General features: G+C 31.3%; 1 protein-coding gene across 1 annotated transcript in view; it reads right to left on the reverse strand.

Annotated features, from left to right (window-relative positions):
* The window catches only part of LOC139526271 (ankyrin-1-like), a 126,452-nt gene that overhangs the window by 93,861 nt on the left and 10,915 nt on the right, over positions 1–21,676 (reverse strand). Inside the window, exons 5-6 of the mRNA XM_071321403.1 lie at positions 13,251–13,352; positions 1,094–1,237 (exon numbers count right to left, since the gene is read on the reverse strand). Of these exons, the coding sequence (XP_071177504.1) occupies positions 1,094–1,237; positions 13,251–13,352 (246 nt within the window). The remainder of the gene's footprint in view (positions 1–1,093; positions 1,238–13,250; positions 13,353–21,676) is intronic.

Here is a 21,676-nt window from a genome sequence, read left to right on the forward strand (position 1 = left end):
GTTAAACCCCCACAACCAAACGCTGTAGTTACAAGGATGCGATGTTTCTTGTATTTTGTATTTCGAAGACCCCATATGCGCATGTGCCCATCAAAATGATGTAGGAGGAATCTGCACTCGTCCGACCAATGAACCTGACGCCATTGTCTAAAAGTCCAATTGCGGTGATCACGTGACCATTGATGTCGAGCATGGCGATGCCTACGAGTCAGCAATTGTTATTTGGCTGGTGTACAGGCACGTATATTGGCACAATTTAGTCTGCGGTTAACAGTAACATTTCATTTCATTGCACTTAACTTGGAAGGAGAAAACGTGTATGTAGCTTTCGTAAACCCGTTTTTTAATGTACCTAGGAATAAAATTCAGACCTGAATTTTTACCAGTCGCTTAACAATAGATTAACAAAATATATGGAAACAAAGCAGTATCAAATTTAATTGTTGAAAAAAAATTAGAAGCAAAAACATTTAGGTGTTGCTTAACTTTTGGCGAAGTGTTTATAAAGCGTAAAACTATATTGAAATCAGACTATTCAATGTTTCAAACAAAATCCTTCCAAAAATAGGAAGGGGGGGGGGGGCAGGAAAGAGTACTGAAAACAGTTTGATTCTTTGCACATTTTAACAATGGTAATGTATGTAAACTTATGTATGTAAACTTAGTGATAAAGTAAGAGACTTCAAAGAGTTAAATTTTGATATATTATCAGTGGTTGGGCGTGTGAATTCAGAAAGGAATATCGATCACTATATATGAATCTAGCATTTAAAAAAAAATTAATAAATTACCTGGTCAGATGGTTTGTCAACAGAATTTACATCTTTTGTTTTCAAGCATTTTGTTATTGGTCACCTTTATTTTAGAGGCCTATATATGCTGTATGCAACATAGTTTCTGAATTCGTTGATTTTTTAAAATTAAAACAGAGCATAACATTATAATCAGTATTTTCCGGTTCTTTTAAAGCTCACTTAACGGTGAGATTCTGCTCATTGTCGAACTTCATACTGTTAACTATAATTTCATACATCTAAATCATTTGGTCTCTAGTAGATAGTTTCTCATTGACAACCAAACCAAACTTTCTTACTTTTAAAAGATTGACCATCCTTGTGGTAACAACATTCCATACCCAATTTTCTTTAATTGAATCTACGTCTGGTCTTTCTAATAACAATCGGACTATGTCAAAATGTCCATATGTTACAGCTGAGTGTAAGGGAGTGTGACCATTCTGAAATGAAAAGTGAAAAGGTTAAAATAATCGCAGCAGTTTACGAAGGTGTAAAATTGTATGACCTTTAACCATTAGCCATCAATACGATAAATTAATTGATATACTGAGAAACCGTTTAAAGGAATCACAATTCCATTGAAACAATGAATTTGCAGTAAGATACTAACTACTGTACAAAAAAAACATGATTATGGCGAGTTGTGTTTGACTTCTATCTCAATTGACAAAGCTTGCAATGTTTTTACAGTTCGTTCTTACCCGCTCCTCAAAAAACAAAAATGGTCACCATAATCGAATCAATAGCACTAAACATAGTGTTACACACCAACAAAAAAAAAACAATAATGAAATAATAAGATGGTTTATTCTTATATTTTTATAACCGACGTAAAAATTAAAAGACATCTTTAAAGTAGCCATGTGGAGAGCGTCGTCAAGATATAAACGTTTTGATATAAAGTTTGATGGCTGTCTCGAACGATTTAAAAATTATACAATCAAACAAGTCATTCATATTTTAGCTTTTATTGTTGGATTCGTGTTATATCTTAAACAACGTGACCTTTTTTTTTAATTATCATTACAATCCAGCATCCATGTGTAAAAACAAATATCAAGTCATAAAAATGTAAAGATTAACAGTTCTTATATATTTAAAAGCGTTGAAATGAACAAACCTTAATGTTGTTATGTGAGAAGACACACTTAAGGTAAAGGTTAAATGTACATTATATAATGAATACGATTTAACAATAAACCCCTTAAATATGAATGTACCTTACAAAGAGAAAAATTATATGTGACTTGAATTATGTAATGTTAGAGGCAACATACTTTAAAAATAGAAAAGGAATAATGAGTAATAGTAACAAATTCGATATTTCAAATGAGGCAAACTATATACACAATTGTAATGCATGGCAAGTTAGTGATTAAGTAAGAGACTTTACAAATTTAAATTTGATAATTATCCGAATTTAATATGTGGATATATACAGTAACATAGCTATGAATTTAACAAAGCATTATTAAAAATATTCTTGGTTTTTAATTTGTATACCAGACTCAAATTTAGTCTTATCAATACTAATCAGTGGTACTCGAATTTAAACCATTGGAAACTAAAGCCTATTCTCATACGAAATCAGCATAAATAATGGTCAGTAGAATTTGCTATATTTTTTTTTCATTTATTTAGTAACTTCAAATATGGCATTGCTCTAATAATTGTAAACAATTTTTGTATGTGCTACTACAATGACGCTAACACTCCTCCCTGTGCTGTTTATTGTAAACGGAGACCAGTGAAACTAGGGGATTTATTAGCAAAGCTATCATACATTTATATGCTGTGTAAGTTGCATTTACAAAGTATTTCTACGAGCACGCATACATAAATATATTTGGTGACGACTGTCACACAAGTCAGAGATTTCGCTAGCTATAAAACCAGGTCAAATCCACCATTTTCTACATAAGGAAATGTCTGTAACAAGTCAGGAATATGACAGTTGTTATCCATTCGTTTGATATGTTTGAGCTTTTGATTTTGCCATTTGATAAGGGACTTTCCGTTTTTAATTTTCCTCGGAGCTCGGTGTTTTTGTACTTTTACTTTTCAAACAATCAACAGAAAACAAAAAAGCGGATTTTGTCCGTCATTTGTTTAAATAATAATTGAATAAGATTAATGATTTGTAAACCGAAAACATTAATGAAGGAGGCATGGTTGGTAAAATGGCTTGAAAAATCATTTGATGAAATGGTAAATAGTTATTACATTTATTATGATTGTCTTTCTAATATTATCTCATTATGTAACGAATTCGAACACGAACGAAATGTGTTAATTTTTTAACTTAATATGATCGAATATTTCTGATACGTACATAAAAGAAATCAAGGAAGGAGATATTGATTCCCCCTTGATTGATTGATTGTTTATTGTTTAAATCCTTTAGCAACTATTTATAGTATAATTCTCATAAAAAGATTACATTATATACATTGAATACGATTTAACAATAAACCTCTTAAATATGAATGTACCTTACAAAGAGAAAAATTATGTGTGACTTGAATTATGTAATTTTAGAGGCAAAATACTTTAAAAATAGAAAAGGAATAATGAGTAATAGTAACAAATTCGATATTTCAAATGAGGCAAACTATATACACAATTGTAATGCATGGCAAGTTAGTGATTAAGTAAGAGACTTTACAAATTTAAATTTGATAGTTATCCGAATTTAATATGTGGATATATACAGTAACATAGCTATGAATTTAACAAAGCATTATTAAAAATATTCTTGGTTTTTAATTTGTATACCAGACGCAAATTTAGTCTAATCAATACTAATCAGTGGTACTCGAATTTAAACCATTGGAAACTAAAGCCTATTCTTATACGAAATCAGCATAAATAATGGTCAGTAGAATTTGCTATATTTTTTTTTCATTTATTTAGTAACTTCAAATATGGCATTGCTCTAATAATTGTAAACAATTTTTGTATGTGCTACTACAATGACGCTAACATTCCTCCCTGTGCTGTTTATTGTAAACGGAGACCAGTGAAACTAGGGGATTTATTAGCAAAGATGTCATACATTTATATGCTGTGTAAGTTGCATTTACAAAGTATTTCTACGAGCACGCATACATAAATATATTTGGTGACGACTGTCACACAAGTCAGAGATTTCGCTAGCTATAAAACCAGGTCAAATCCACCATTTTCTACATAAGGAAATGTCTGTACCAAGTCAGGAATATGACAGTTGTTATCCATTCGTTTGATATGTTTGAGCTTTTGATTTTGCCATTTGATAAGGGACTTTCCGTTTTTAATTTTCCTCGGAGCTCGGTTTTTTTGTACTTTTACTTTTCAAACAATCAACAGAAAACAAAAAAGCGGATTTTGTCCGTCATTTGTTTAAATAATAATTGAATAAAATTAATGATTTGTAAACCGAAAACATTAATGTAGGAAGCATGGTTGGTAAAATGGCTTGAAAAATCATTTGATGAAATGGTAAACAGTTATTACATTTATTATGATTGTCTTTCTAATATTATCTCATTATGTAACGAATTCGAACACGAACGAAATGTGCTAATTTTTTAACTTAATATGATCGAATATTTCTGATACGTACATAAAAGAAATCAAGGAAGGAGATATTGATTCCTCCTTGATTGATTGATTGTTTATTGTTTAAATCCTTCAGCAACTATTTATAGTATAATTCTCATAAAAAGATAAATAAAATCAAAGTTCTATTGTTTTCCTCTAAAAAAATTCTCAAAAATAGACTATCTGAAAATTTATTATAAAATTTGTGTTTCAATTTTATTTTCTAGAAATGACAACATATTCACAAATCTGGTTCTCTAATCTGATAAATAAAAACATTTCTAAATCACAATCCAAATCAGTGATTTAACATGATTAAGTGTGTTATATTCAACATCTTGAATTATATATCCAAGAACTAGTACTAGATTGTCAAAAAAAGACATTTTGATCAATATTTAAGTTATTGACCAATAATACTTAACAAATTTGCATACAAAGAAAAAAATGTTATAGTTATAACATTTGAAACAAATCTCAAAGCTTGAATTATTAGATTCTTTCTAACGATACAAGTTATGAATAATTGGTATAATATTATGATGTAGTTTCAATCTGAACATTTCCATTGTATTATCTTTTGAAAAAAAGGAATGTAATATTACAGTTCTTCCTTATAAAATATGTAACATTTTAAAAAGTAAAACGGTTTATTCCGTGAGCGTAACCCTACTGGAAGTTCTTAAATAGATCTATCATAATGTTATATTTCTTGTTGAATGTCAATCTATGGCAGAGCATCTGTATATATATCTTGTTAAATGTTAATTTTAGTATTTATTGATGTTTTACCCTTAACTTTCTTTTTCAAAGATTTGGATACATGTATAGCTTTTCGTAGAGTACATGTCTCTGCTATCCAGTTTTGTTTCTAAGATGTTTTGAGAAATTTCGCCTTTATCATCAATTATGTCATTAATAAACATTAGATCTTCTTCTACCCAATGTCTAAAATATAAACTTTTGCCTTGACCCTTGATATATCGATTGGCCCATATAACTTGTTTCCTTATATCTATATAGTAAGAAATGGGCAGTCTTTTTATGGTATCTAATGATTTATGAGAACCCAGATTCATTTGAAATAGCAAGTTTTTACCCAAAAACTCATTAAAATAGTAGGCTGGAATAATTTTTCAGTTTCAGTTGTAAGTCATTTAATCTCAAATTTACTTTCATTTCTTCTATGTATGAATCAATATCTGTCATTTTAACACCCATTTTCTTCTTAAACTTAAAAGGTTTTGCAAGATGAGGGTGTTAGTCTTGTGGTTTATTTTTTCGATGATGCGAACTTGCTAAGAAAGGATTGAATGGTCAGGTTTGGTTAAATGCTGGTAAACAATGTCGCTTAAACTGTGGTTGATGTCTGATATATGGCCGCACATACGTCTATTTAGCCTTCCTTTCGTTTCACCAACCACCAAAGGTTATACTCTAATCCGTAAACGACATTTGTTGATTTACAGTTCAGATCATCGTAACTTCTGGTAAAATAATAAGTCGGATTTTTTATACTGTGTGACGTCCGAGCCAGTATTCCTTTGGATCTTTGTAAATTTATGAATTTTATGCCTTTGGGCGGTTGATATCCCCGGGGACAAAATGTCCATCAGCAGAGACATCGAACCAGTGGTTGAAAATAAAGGCAATAGTAGTATACTGCTGTTCGAAAGTCATAAATCGATTGAGAGAAAACAAATCCGGGTTTCAAACTAAAACTGAGGTAAACACATTAAATATAAGAGGAAAACAACGAAACAACAGAAACACTTATGTGCAACAAACAACCAAACGACAATGCAACACACATAGAAACGAACCATTAGATGACAATTGCATTTTCTGGACTTTGTACAGGACATTTTAAGAAAAATTAATGAGTTCAATCTGGTTTTGTGGCTAGCCAATCTTCCACTTTTAGAGAGGCGAAAGATACCAGAGGGACATTCAAACTCACAAGTCGAACATAAACAACGACATGGCTATAAAAGAAAAAGACACACAAACAAACAATAGTACACAAAACACAACTTTGAAAAACTAAAGGCTGAGCAACACGAACACCAACAAAAACTGGGGTGATCACTGGTGCTCCAGAAGTGTGAGAAGATCCTGCTCTACATGTGGCACCCGTCGGGTTGCTTATGTTAGGGCAAACCCGGTAATAAATCTAATTCGGGAGTTGACATGCGGGAACAAGGGACGATATTGAAGTAACGACATTAAGAACATATCCACTTCATCTGTGAAACGGATACTCCATAACGGTAAACCAACTTGTGACAAAACTTACAAAGGGACTTTATCACCTAGAACCGTTTAATAGCTTTAATTGTTAGTCTAGCTAGTAGGATTTTGATAAAATTAAAGTACGGCCTGAACAGTGTTAAGTTACTCTAACTCTCTTTCATCTCGTAACAGTATTAAAACATTTGAATTTTCTACTCTTTACACAAGTATTCCACATTCCAAACTAAAAGACAAATTAAAAGAGTTGGTATTGCTTTGCTTCATAAAATAGAATGACCAACGTAGATACAAGTATCTTGTCTTAAGGAGGAATAAATCCTACTTTGTAAAGGATCACTCTGATTCAAACAAAAAATTCTCTGAAACTGATATCATCAAGATGCTTGATTTCTTGATTGACAACATATTTGTTACGTTCGGAGGACGTGTTTTTCAACAGACTGTCGGCATTCCAATGGGAACAAACTGTGCTCCTCTACTTGCCGACTTGATTCTTTATTTTTATGAGGCTGAATTCATGGAAGAACTTCTTAGAAAGAAAGATAAGAAGTTAGCAATATCCTTTAACTCTACTTTCCGCTATATAGATGATGTTCTTTCACTAAATAATTCAAAGTTTGGTGACTATGGGGAACGCATCTATACCATTGAACTAGAAATAAAAGATACTACAGATACAGTTAAGTCGGCCTTATCTCTTGACTTACATCCAGAAATTGACAATGAGGGTCACTTGAAAACAAAACTTTACGACAAAAGAGATGATTTCAGCTTTCCAATTGTGAACTTTCCATTTCTAAGTAGCAACATTCCAGCAGCACCTGCATACGGGGTATATATCTCCCAATTGATACGATATTCCCGTGCTTGCTTTTCCTATCATGATTTTTTTGATAGAGGGTTGCTGCTCACAAGGAAGCTATTAAACCAAGAGTTCCAAATGGTGATCTGAAATCATCCCTTCGTAAATTTTACGGACACCATCACGAGTTGGTTGACCGTTATGTAATAACCATTTCAGAAATGATATCGGATATGTTCCTTACGTCGTTACTACAATTCCCTTCCCTTCCATGAATAGGACCCACCGAATTAGACTATTTACCGGATTTGTTATCACATAAGCAACACGACGGGTGCCACAAGTGGAGCAGGATCTGCTTACCCTTCCAGAGCACCTGAGATCACCCCTAGTATTTGGTGGGGTTCGTGTTGTTTATTCTTTAGTTTTCTGTGTTGTGTCATGTGTACTTTTGTTTGTCTGTCTTTTTTTCCTTTTTAGCCATGGCGTTGTCAGTTTATTTTAGATTTATGAGTGTGACCGTCCCTTCGGTATCTTTCGTCCCTCTTTTGCAATTATATTCTATAACAGCATAAAATTTTACGGAATAATATTAAATTTCATATCCACAAGAGCTAACTTCGAGCCAAATTCTGTTCTGACATCAGTTTATGAGAATTAACCCTTCATTCACAAATTTTTCATGATGAGTTCAATTTATTTTGCTAACGATATACATTTTTTTTCTTATTTAAAGTGAAACAATTGGAAAAAGATGAGTAAAATGAGACATTTTTTTCAGATTCGAAAGAATCTAACTGAAGCCAAAATCTTCAAACTTCAAATTAGTCTGGAGTGTATAAACATAGTGTATGCCAAATATAAAAAAGGAGATGTGGTATGATCGCAACGAGACAACTGTCCTCAAGAGACCAAAATGACACATACATTAACAACTATAGGTCACCGTACGACCTTCAACAATGAGTAAAGCCCATACCGCATAGTCAGCTATAAAAGGCCCCGATATGACAATGTAAAACATTTCAAACGAGAAAACTAACGGCCTTATTTATATAAAAAAAAATGAACGAAAAACAAATATGTAACACATAAACAAACGACAACCACTGAATTACAGGCTCCTGACTTTGGACAGGCACAAACATAAATAATGTGGCGGGGTTAAACATGTTAGCGGGGTCCCAACCATCACTCTACCCTGGGACAGTGGTATAACAGTACAACATAAGAACGAACTATGAAAATCAGTTGAAAAAGGCTTAACTCATTAGATGGACAAAAATACTAGTAGACGTGGCCGGGTACTTATACATCCCGACAACAAAAAGACAGTAGGAACAGATCTGAGAGTACTCGTAGTTATCTGACAGCTAGTTCAAAGCCACTGACAACTAATAAAAAAATCATGCATCTAAGACTAAAATTGAGAATGGAAATGGGGAATGTATCAAAGAGACAACAACTCGACCATAGAAAAACAACAGCAGAAGGTCACCAACAGGTCTTCAATGTAACGAGAAATTCCCGCAACCGGAGGCGTCCTTCAGCTGGCCCCTAAACAAATATATACTAGTTCAGTGATAATGAACGCCATACTAATTTCCAAATTGTACACAAAAAACTAAAATTAAAATAATACAAGACTAACAAAGACCAGAGGCTCCTGACTTGGGACAGGCGCAAACATTCGGCGGGGTTAAACATGTTTATGATATCTCAACCCTCCCCCTATATACCTCTAGCCAATGTAGAAAAGTAAACGCATAACAATACGTACATTTAAAATACAATTCAAGAGAAGTCCGAGTCTGATGTCAGAAGATGTAACCAAAGAAATAAACAAAATGACAATTATACATAAATAACAACAGACTACTAGCAGTTAACTGACATGCCAGCTCCAGACTTCAATTAAACTGATTGAAAGATTATGATTTCATCATATGAATATCAGGCACAATCCCTCCCGTTAGGGGTTTAGTATCATACCATCATAACATATATAAGAAAAACATAACCCGTGTCATGCCAACAACTGGTTTTTGAATAAATGTGTTTAGTTCCGATGCAAAGACCCTATAAGTGAATCAATATTAACACCAACATATGCAATCTTTGATGACCTGACAACAGTATCGTAACTAAACTATCAATCCGTACACATCCAACATTCAATGGATTTAGTGTAAGAGACGTCATAAACAGTCAAAGAAAAATATGACCTTGTGCAATGCCAAGTTACAGGTATCGACATATTGTAGATCCATGAATGTCTATATGAATATAACATACTAGTAATATTTAGTTTGCTGTTAATTAACTGATAACAAAATCAATATTTATACCAATAAAAACAATATTAAATGAATACAGTGTTGAATTGGTAACCTTTAAGATTAAGTTTATTTAAAGGAGCGATAAGTTTACATGGATCATTTCTAAATTTTCGGGCATGGTTAACAACATTTCCGTAAAAATGAGGATGTGCTATCCCGTTTGAAATAAGTTTTCTACAGGTACAACCAAACTTCAAAACCAAATCTTTTTATCTATGGAAAAATTTCGTAAAGGTTTTAAGTAATTTATGGTAACGATATCCCTGGTTTAATAATTTATCAGTAATACATAGATTGCGTTCGTTAAAATCAAATACGTCACAACAGACACGGCATAGCGAACATGCTGTGAAATACAAACACCGTAAAATGGTACCAAAGGAACATCACCATCTATAAATGGAAAATTAACAATAGGGAATGAAAAATCGTCCATTTTGTCGAAAAGTTTGGTATGGAGTTTCTTGTTTAAAACCGAAATATCTAAATCCAGGAAAGGACAGTTATTACCGTATAGATTTGATATATTATAAGTGAGTTACTTGGGGTAAATTTCAGCAGTATATTGAGAAAATTCTTGATTATTTAACGAAAAAAATATCATCAAGATAACGATAAAAGTTGTTGAATTTATCAATTAAATGCAATTTCGACGGGTCTTTACTGAGTTTAGTCATAAACTGTGATTCGTAACAGTACAAAAACAAGTCTGCTATTAAAGGGGCACCAGTAGTGCCCATGGGGATACATACAACCTGTCGATAGACTTTGTTGCCGAAACGTACATAAATAATATCAAGGAGAAAATTAACAGCTTCAATCATCTCATTACACCTCCAGTAAGTAGATCTAGCGTATTTGCCTTTAAGTCAATATAAAATAGTCTTCTGACTATCAAGTTGTAGCTTTTGTAATTAATCTCAAGATTTTACACCGTTGTTTTTTTTCATTTATATGAAAGTTTGTTGCCTATAATTAAGGTAAAAATTAACAGTGTTTCGGGATGTTTTACTTATACAATTTTAGAAAGCATGGGTCCCGTCTCAAAAGTCTCCCAACTATTTCCTTGATTTAGCAAGGTATTCTTTGATATTTTTGTTACGTTTATACACTATGATAGGCACTTGGGTGAAGATTTCACTACATTGTTTGTCTTTTTGAAGATTGCTCCAATGTTTTCTTATGACCTCACTAAGGTTTTTTACCATTGGATTATATTTGGTAATGAGAGTGAGTGGAACATTCTTTGTCCTATCGGCCTTCATTAAAGTTTGTTTTCTGTTTGTGGTATTTTTAACGTCTCTAATAACATTCTCTGTTTTATTTTTACAGTATCCTCATTCAACTAACTTATCTTGTAAGTTAGGTAAATGTCTATCTAACTCATTGATGTCACTATTATTTCTAATTTGACGTATAAAGACGTAAGAAAAGAGGAAAAATTATAAGTAGAATACTAAAGCTTCCCAAAAAAACCAGTTGCTGTTCAAACAGTATATATTTGTTGACAAGAGCTTGAATACTTTGACTTTCCGGAGATTTTTACGTTATCTTTTAAAAATATGTACATTCAACTGACATAGCAGTATATATATAGCCATCTTTCATTGGTGCGTGCATGTTTACTTATCATACATTCATCTGATAAAAAAAGAAAACATAAAAAAAGCTGCTAAATTATTGTTTACACACTTGAAATCTCAAGTTTTAAGTATGCTATGTGTTTTTTGTACTAACGAATACACTTTACAAATATGTATCGATATATAGCATAGAAGAAGATACAAAATTATCATACATCGATTCGTATATGCGAAATGATTGTACATGCATTTTTGCAAATGAAAAATGAGATTGTGTTTTAACTGATTGATAAATTTCCTCTAAAATCCGCCTTAACCAGCTGAGCCTAAGTGAGCCGACTACACATATGTCTTTTTGTTCTAATTTGTTTTGCTGTATAACTCCGTTTTACATTTGAAATTTTACATTGTAGTTGCGTACATATTTGACATAAGTAACACGCCGTATGCAACTAGTGGAGTAGGATATGCTACCCTTTTGGTGCACCTGTGATCATCCCCGATTGTTGATTGGGTTCTTGTTGTCCTGCCTTAAGATTGTTGTATTGTGTTTTGTGAACTGTAGATTGTGTTGTCGTAATTTGTTTGGGTTTTTTATTTGGGTCATGACATTGTCAGTTTGTTTTCGACTTATGCGTTTGAATATTGCTTTGATCTCTGTCGCCTCTCTTTTATTAGCAATATTGTGTAGATATTTATTTTGATATTTGTCTTTGTCTTATTAACCAGGGGTTAACAATCTTGGTAATAAAGGGCTGCGCTTTAGCGCATGATACGCCCGTTGCTCTTTTAACTTGTCTTTTATGCTTTAGATGAATTTATATGATCACCCAAAAAATAATAAATAAAAATGCACAAAAAAATTGGCACTATTAAGGCTACCTCAAATTTAACTAAGTTTGTTGTCTTAATTTTTCATCCATACATAAAATTTTGTGAAAGTGTTAGTTATTGTCCCAAAATTGGAAAAATCCCCCCTTTTTTAAGCATAAAACTTCATAACACGGAAATGTAAAGTCTGAAATTTATAAAAATTGAAAGGGAGCTTACATCAATAGATATAAACAATTCACCAAAGTTTCATGGACATTGGTGAAAGCCTTTTTGAGTTATTGTCCAAAGTGTTAAAAATCACCCTTTTTTATGAATAAAGCCCCATAAATCCAAAACTTAAAATCTGAAATTTATAAAAATTGAAAGGGAGCTTACATCAATAGATATAAACAATATATTAAAGTTTCATGGACATTGGTGAAAGCCTTTTTGAGTTATTGTCCGAAGTGTTAAAAATTCCCCTTTTTTAATGAATAAAGCCCCATAAATCCAAAACTTTAAATCTGAAATTTATAAAAATTGAAAGGGAGCTTACATCAATAGATATAAAAAATTAACCAAAGTTTCATGGACATTGGTGAAAGCCTTTTTGAGTTATTGTCCGAAGTGTTGAAAATAACCCCTTTTTTATGACAAAAAGCCCCATAAATCCAAAACTTAAAATCTGAAATTAAAAAAAAACGAAAGGGAGCTTACGTCAATAGATATAAAAAATTCACCAAAGTTTCATGGACATTGGTGAAAGCCTTTTTGAGTTATTGTCCGAAGTGTTGAAAATCCCCCCTTTTTTATGAATAAAGCCCCATAAATCCAAAACTTAAAATCAGAAATTAAAAAAAAAACGAAAGGGAGCTTACGTCAATAGATATAAACAATTCACTTATGTTTCATGGAAATTGGTGAAGTTGTTTTTGAGTTATTGTCCGAAGTGTGGACGACGGACGGACGGACGGACGGACGGACAGACGGACGGACGGACGGACAACGGTATACCATAATACGTCCAGTCCCGGGCGTATAAAAACTACATTTAAACCTTAGTAAGAACTACATTTTATACCTTGTTCACTTCATTCGGTTCTATATCTGTTCTTTTTAATAATAATTGAACTATTTCTGGATGCCCTCCTTTAACAGCACAGTGTAAAGAGGTGTCACCAAACTGAAATAAAAATAATTGGATTATCAATTCAATAACCCTCGTAAATAATATGCGACACTAGGAACATATATTTATTCGTTTGAGCCTTCCAACAATATTTGAATATGCTTTTTTTTATCAATAAACAATTAAAAACTAATGAATATCAATTTATCAAAAATTCTACACTGAATTAAATCTACAAACGTGTATGATCCTGTTAAAAGATGCAGTTGTTTTGAATAAAAACTATGAGATGTTTGATTTTATAATGTGTAGTAAATATATTTATTGCACTAATAACATGATAAAACTATTGTTCATTATGCAGACGGGTTAATGTCTAATTTTACGTGAATATAACACATGTTATCAATCACTGTCTAGGAACAATTTGTATAATAATCTGACCATAATTCTACCGCTAGCATGTTATTATTGAATAAATAAGATAAATATAATACTTTATGAAATAATATTTACAATTTCAGAGATATTGAATAGCAGATTGTCAAATTATAATTATAAACCATCCTATTACCGGCGCAGATAAACTCTTGACTTTAAACCCCATGTCAATTCTGTGATCGTTTGACATTGATTGGATTTTGATTGTGCATTGAAGAAAAGACAAAGACTTCAAACAACCACAAGCATCATGGAGGAAAATCAAACGAATAATATATGAATTAGGACACATTTTTTTAAATAAATCATAATTTCGATGAAAAGGGAAAATAATTTTTTGTATGGAAACAGTGGACATTCTCTGTCCATAATTTGTACATTGCACAAGTCAAGTCCCTGTCGGATTTTTATTTCTAAAAACAATTAACACATTAAGAATAGATTATGTAGTTTTATAAATGACCATTGAAATCTGTACACATTGGTATCATTATCTTTCTTCAAACAATCACCATTTAGTTTTAAACTTATAAAAAAAGTAAAATAACAGAAATACCAAACTACAACGAAAATTCGAAACGGAAAATTCCTTATCAAATGGCAAAATCAAATGCTCTAACATATCAAAGAAATGGAAAACAACTGTCATAATCCTGACTTCGTTTTTGCATTTCCTTATGTAGAAAAATGGTGGATTAAATCTTATTTTTAGCTAGATAAACCCCTCACTTGTGTGACAGTCGCATATAATTAATGTTATTATTCAAAATCAAAATCTCTATACTAATAAGGTTTGATTAACCTTTGTGGGATAATTTGTAAAGTATTTGCATATTACATTTTGTTTGCACTGAAGATCGACCATACTAATTTTATTTCATTTGAGCTTAATCTGTATAACACTTTTAACCACAATTACTCCTGACGTGTTGAAGCAGTTTCATGTTTGCTTTCAAATGTGTTGGTTCCTAATGAATTGAAAACCTGAAAAAATGTGCGTCGGACGCAATAAACATATAATTTTCATTAGCATATATTAACATTGACATTTCAGTCATTTGCGTAAAATTGTCATTTCCGAGTAGACAAATTGTTGTAAAAAAATTGAAAACAACACGTTTGAAAATTTCTTGCGTTCGAAGCGCTTTTTCTGAATTCACCTTCATCAGTATAAGTACCGAATCCGTTGAAGAGTTTGTCAATAAGTACCGAAACCGTTGAAGAGCTTGTAAATAAGTACCGAAACCGTTGAAGAGCTTGTAAATAAGTACCGAAACCATTGAAGAGTTTGTCAATAAGTACCGAAACCATTGAAGAGTTTGTCAATAAGTACCGAAACCGTTGAAGAGCTTGTAAATAAGTACCGAAACCGTTGAAGAGCTTGTAAATAAGTACCGAAACCATTGAAGAGTTTGTCAATAAGTACCGAAACCGTGGAAGAGCTTGTCAATAAGTACCGAAACCGTTTAAGAGCTTGTAAATAAGTACCGAAACCGTTAAAGAGTTTGTCAATAAGTACCGAAACCGTGGAAGAGCTTGTCAATAAGTACCGAAACCGTTGAAGAGCTTGTCAATAAGTACCGAAACCTTTTAAGAGTTGTAAAGAAGTACCGAAACCGTTGAAGAGCTTGTAAATAAGTACCGAAACCGTTGAAGAGCTTGTAAATAAGTATCGAAACCGTTGAAGAGCTTGTAAATAAGTACCGAAACCGTTAAAGAGTTGTAAAGAAGTACCGAAACCGTTGAAGAGCTTGTCAATAAGTACCGAAACTGTTAAAGAGCTTTTCAATAAGTACCGAAACCGTTGAAGAGTTTGTCAATAAGTACCGAAACCGTTGAAGAGCTTGTAAATAAGTACCGAAACCGTTACAGAACTTGTAAATAAGTACCGAAACCGTTGAAGAACTTGTAAATAAGTACCGAAACCGTTGAAGTGTTGTAAATAAGCGAGGTACAGCCTTGTAGGAAGAATGTTTTTTTTTATTCTTTGTAGACTTTTCTGCTTAAAAAAAAACCTTCTCGAAAGATCGTTATTTGCTTGTAAAAGAATCGTAACATTGGCCCTATATTTTTGAATTTTTCTAAATCGGGCCAAAAAAATTTACATAAAAAGACTATTAAGACAAACATTTATATTTTGTTGGCACCTTCATTTTAAGTTTATGAATTGAAGCTATTAGATAAACATCATTTGTATTTTAGATCAATTTTGGGAATTTCTTTCCATAATTTTATATGTTTTCAGCATATTTAACCATGGCCGCCATTCACGATCCAAAAAGTCTTTATATTGAAGAGTTCTATATAAAAATTTGAATCTTTTGGTTTCAAAATATTTTGGATCGTAGGTGGTGGCCAAGGTTTTTCTAAACCTTTTAGGTCTGAAAATTGCACAAAACTATCATATTTCATATCATATATCCGAAACGGACACATTTTTTTAGAATACTATGTACTTTTATGAAAAGAAAATATTTATTCAGCATTAAGGCATTTGAAATAGACCCATTTACGAAACGAATTGTGACCTTTTATGTGTTTTATGATTAAGTTGATATTTTAGGCCATTTTATGCCATAAGTGAACCTTCTCCTTTGCTTTACTGTTAACTGTGTTATACTGGAATAATTGTAATCACAAAAGTGAATTATAGTATTCCATATGATCATTTGGTAATTGCTTGCATTAATGCTGATTATTTTACTCAAATATATTTCTTTGTATATATATATAGACATAGCGGTCTGTATTATTTGTCTAGTTTTATCTTTTTGGTGGTGTACTTGACTAGATGAATGTTAGAAGATAGAAGTTTATTCCTAGCACATAGATTTTTCGCTGGTTGTTAAGTATTCTCTAAAACATTGTAAATATATAATGGCTACGTCGTATCTATTTCTGGGATTCATCTGTCACTGGTTGAGTTGTTGTTGTTCAATCTGAAGACAAATCGTAAACTTCATATTTTATTGTAAATTAGAAGAAAAAAATGGTCTTGACTAGATCTTTTTTGAAATAGTCAAATTTCAAAAGAGGTATGTAATTCATTTGAAAAATATTTCATCTTAATGAAGAAAAATTATATTTTAGATTTAAAAAATATGTCGCTGTTTATTATACATACAGTCTATACCTTGTTTGATTTACTTTTTTTTTTTTAACTTTTGCCATGTAGAATGAGATGATTGAAATAATGTTACTTTTATAATTCAAAGTGTTTTCAAATTGCTTATAATGTTGTGTACCAAGAAATCGAGTCCCGTCACCCTATTTTTTTCTATTTTTTTTCTTAAAGCACATAAATTATAAGAGCTAAATTTTTATATATTATCTAAAACTTCTATCGTTTAGTTTTCGTATTTTGCACCACCTGTAGCACCAAAAGAAGCTTCCTGAAACATAAGTTATATTGTATTTTTTTAAAAGCATGATGTATACAGTACGTTTTGTTAAATTATTGGAAAATTCTATCCATTCTAGGCTACCTTGAATCTTGCAAATGATATCTTTTCAATTTTCGCATTCATGTTAAATACAGTTAATTAGATTCGACATGAGGAATATCTAATAAATAAGATGAAAACTTGATCGAGATCATGCACAATTTCAAATTGAAACACAGTATCTGTATACTGATTAACTGGGACAGTTTGATTTTTTGTCAATCATTTGGTAATTTGTATATTGGAAAAACTGACACTAGTACATTTTTCCTTAAAAGTACTATAAATACAGAAATTGTTGCGATTTTTTTATCCATACAAAAGTGATATGACTTTCGCTATGATACCAAACTTGCATTCAAAATTTCAGTTGTCATTTTCCTTTAGCAATCCAACATCTCGCATTTCTTACCTGTTATTAGTGATTCGGTATAATGAATTTACGCATTAACCTCTTCTCTTATAGAACTTGGAAAAGAATAAATGCAATTTGATTTTATCATATGTGTACTAAGACTAAAAAAAAAGATCGATCGTAATTCATATATAGTAGAAATACATAAAAAAAAAAGGTATCTAAATTGGGTTGGTTTTTTTTTTGGTTTTTTTTGGCATTTTACTCTTATTATCTGTTTAAAATTCCAAACAATAAACAGATCAAGTTTTTTATCAGATGTAGAGTCATTTTTTTTACAAGTAATAGATAGATGGCCTATATTCTAGGTTTCCTAATAAAGATATCATATTCAGGAACTGTATGAACAAAGGGCCACCTTTCCTCTTTAAGTTTTAACAGTGGTTGTTTTCGAGAACATTTAGGTTGTTAAACCTAGTACACATATATCTTCTACAATATCACGTTCTGAACAGCTGAAATCAGTAAATTAAACAAACTGTAATACCACCAAAATCTTCAATTAGAAAACCAGTAAGTGGTTACATAAGACAACGACTGACGAAATTTGTTAACCTGTGTACCATTGAGAGGTAGAAGTGAGTTCATTTGTCAAAAAAGACATGATAAGCTTTCAGCTTATAGTTATTTCCTACCCATTTTGCAAGAAGGACTACCGCTACTATAAAATGTGTAATGAATCATTCCCCCCACAACTTCATGTGGATTTTACATGTGCATATTGCGTGAAGGTTTGTTACAAACACTGTTTACAATTCCAGTTATGATGAGGATAAGAAAGTATCTCACAAAATTGTTTAGTTTTATTATTTAAGTTATTTAAGTTATTTGCATTGATCTTTGTTTATTGTTATGCATATACATTCTGTTTGAAATTTAGATTTGAAAACAAACAACCCATAGCTTCATATAAACTGTAAGATAAGATGGTTGGTACATTTTGAAAAATATTATTTACAACTGTTACAAACGTGCTTTCAATCAAACATCAATACAAAATCCGTAGTTCTCACTTTAACATTAACGTTGACTTGTTATGGTTACTTATATATTCAGGTTAAACCAGAGTAAACGTTGCGTGAAGTGTAAATGGATTAGCGCCGCATTATTATTTTTTTTTTACCGCAAGTTTACATGATATGATTTGTCTGCTCCCAACTGAAGCTCATGATACATATAAAAAAACACACAGACGGAAGTAGTTTCACTATACAAGCACAATTATAAAGATGCTAGTAAGAAAGGCAAAGGCTAAATAGTCGAGTTGTTCTGACTTACGCTACATAACACAACAAACCATTAAAGTCTGAAATGGCCTATTAGTGTACTCGACTGTACTGATTTTTACTCGACATTACTCGGCCCCAGTCTGAACCATACTTGACTGTACTGAATCGTACTTGACCTTAATCTTTGCCATTGAAAATAGTCTGAACTATTACTCGACCAGTCTGAAACAGTCCTAACCCATTATAGACATGTACTCGACCTGTTTTTTTCCAGTCTAAAACATACTTAACCAAAGGTCTGAATAATACTCGACCAGTCTGAACCATATTAGACCAAAAACCTCTACTTTTTAACTGTTAAAATAAATTTCTTTTTAACTCCCATATATAACAACAGCCAACAAAATTTATAAAAAAAATTTAACCTTATGAAAAAAATATATCTTTGATTATATTTATGATAAAAAAATATATCATATATAACTTATATCAAAAAGGTATAAAATTAAATAAATAAATAAAATTAGTGGTGAATTATAAAGTATAACCTCTGCTTTTGGGCAAACTCTTAAATAAGATCACACCTGGTCAGATGTATTAAAGTCTAAATAACATTGATTCAAAATTGCAACATCCTGTTTAAATTAAATAACAAGGCCTTTCGAATATACATGTATGTACTAGATATTTAAAGTAATACACGAATTTAAGAAAATAGGGCTTTCTTTTTACCTGTAAAACACACATGTACTGAGGTGATTAGAACATAGTAAAGTGCTTTATGTATGTCATGTTAATTTGACCAAAAAAATACTTAAATTAATTGAAATAAATTTTAACTGTTACTTTGGAATACATTTCCTTTTTTAAAAAGGTTATCAAAGATTTGCTATGGAAAATCTATTATCATGATTATATTAAATTCTTGGTTTAATAAAACAAAACAATTAAGCTCTCATTTTTTTTAAAATTAATAAGTTGTTATATATACTATTATATATATATGTTAGTGGCAATAAGTGAAATTAGGCATTAAGCTTAAATCCTAGGCAATAAGCTAACGCCTAGGCAGTAAGTCTATTGCCTAAATAATCTTAGGCATTAGTCTTAAATCCTAGGATTTAAGCTTAAATCCTAGGATTTAAGCTTAAATCCTGAAACATGTGTGCAGGCATTAAGCTTAATGCCTAAAATATAAATAAGAGTAAATAAAAGACAATACAATATGCTATTTATCTTAAAACTCATCAAATAATACTTTAAAAATATGAAAACTTGATAGAAATTAGGGTGAAAATCATTTGTGATCACAAGTTGTGGAACTGTTAACAAAGAAAATTTACTTATCCAATAAAAAAAAATGGAAAATGGTGTGAGTAAAAAATCATGTCTTAATTTTGTCTACTTTTGACCAGTTCAAACAATTATAATTATAATTTTTCTAAAGAATCTCCCCCCTTTTTTATTGGATACATTAAAAATTTTTTTTAACCTTTTTTACTTTTTGTAATACCACCAAAAAGAATGAGTTAAAGATGTACACCTCTGAGGAGCCAAAAATTTCTAGAATTCTAGATTTTTCACAGGCTTGATTTTGATTATAACATTTGTTTTTAATACATTGATATTTTCCACTTCATGATTTGTGTCACATGTTCTGGAAAAAATTCCAAAGCGAGATTTCAATGAGACTGAAATGTCAGAAAAATACATCCTTAATTTTGTTGTTTTTTACTGCTAAAATTACTAAAAAAAAACTTACTAAATAAAGGCAACAGTAGTATACCGCTGTTTAAAACTCATAAATCCATGGACAAAAAACAAAATCGGGGTAACAAACTAAAACCGAGGGAAACGCATTAAATATAAGAGGAGAACAACGACACAACACTGAAATGTAACACGCACAGAAACAGACCAAGCATCAGACAAAATCCCACGAGAATAACAAATATAACATCAAAACCAAATACATGAATTTGGGATAGACAAGTACCGTGACACGTCTTATCGCAATGTGAATTTACAAACAAAAATAAGAGAAAAAAAACGACGCAACGTTAAAATGTAACACACACAGAAACGAACAATAATATAACAATGGCCATCTTCCTGACTTGGTACAGGACATTTTTAAAGGAAAAAATGGTGGGTTGAACCTGGTTTTGTGGCATGCCAAACATCGCACTTTAATGGCAATGTTAAATATAACATTGAAATGACAACATAATATAACAGGACTACAATACAAATAAATAGGAGAACAAATTAGACAAAGAAACACATGATTAATAGATAACAAAAAGCATCAGGTTTAAAATTCAATACGCCAAAAACGCGCCTCGTCCACACAAGACTCACCAGTGACGCCCAGATATACTAAAACATGTCAAATTTGAAGATCAGCAATTAAAATGAATGTAAATCAATACATGTAATATTAGGACTTTAATTAGGAAACTACTTCATATCAAGAATAAATCACCAAATATAGATAAATTCCAGAGTTCACTTATTGCCTAAAATTATGTTCGGCAATAGGTTGAATAATCATCATCAGATTTCAGGAAATAAGCTTAATGCCTGAAATTTTCAGGCAATTACTTAATGCCTAGGCATCAGGTTATTGCCTAGGATTTAAGCTTAATGCTTAATTTCACTTATTGCCGCTAACATATATATATTAATAAAAAAAAAACATTCACTGCATTATTAACTAAACTCAACTGACACCATAAATCTATATACTAGGCTTAAGGTAATGGTGAAAATAGTCCAGTTACCATAAAATACTCCAAAATTTTATAAAATCTTGAATAATATTGAAAATATTAGTCACAATTCATTTTT

This window comes from Mytilus edulis, chromosome 6, assembly GCF_963676685.1.
Source record: "Mytilus edulis chromosome 6, xbMytEdul2.2, whole genome shotgun sequence".
NCBI lineage: Eukaryota > Metazoa > Mollusca > Bivalvia > Mytilida > Mytilidae > Mytilus > Mytilus edulis.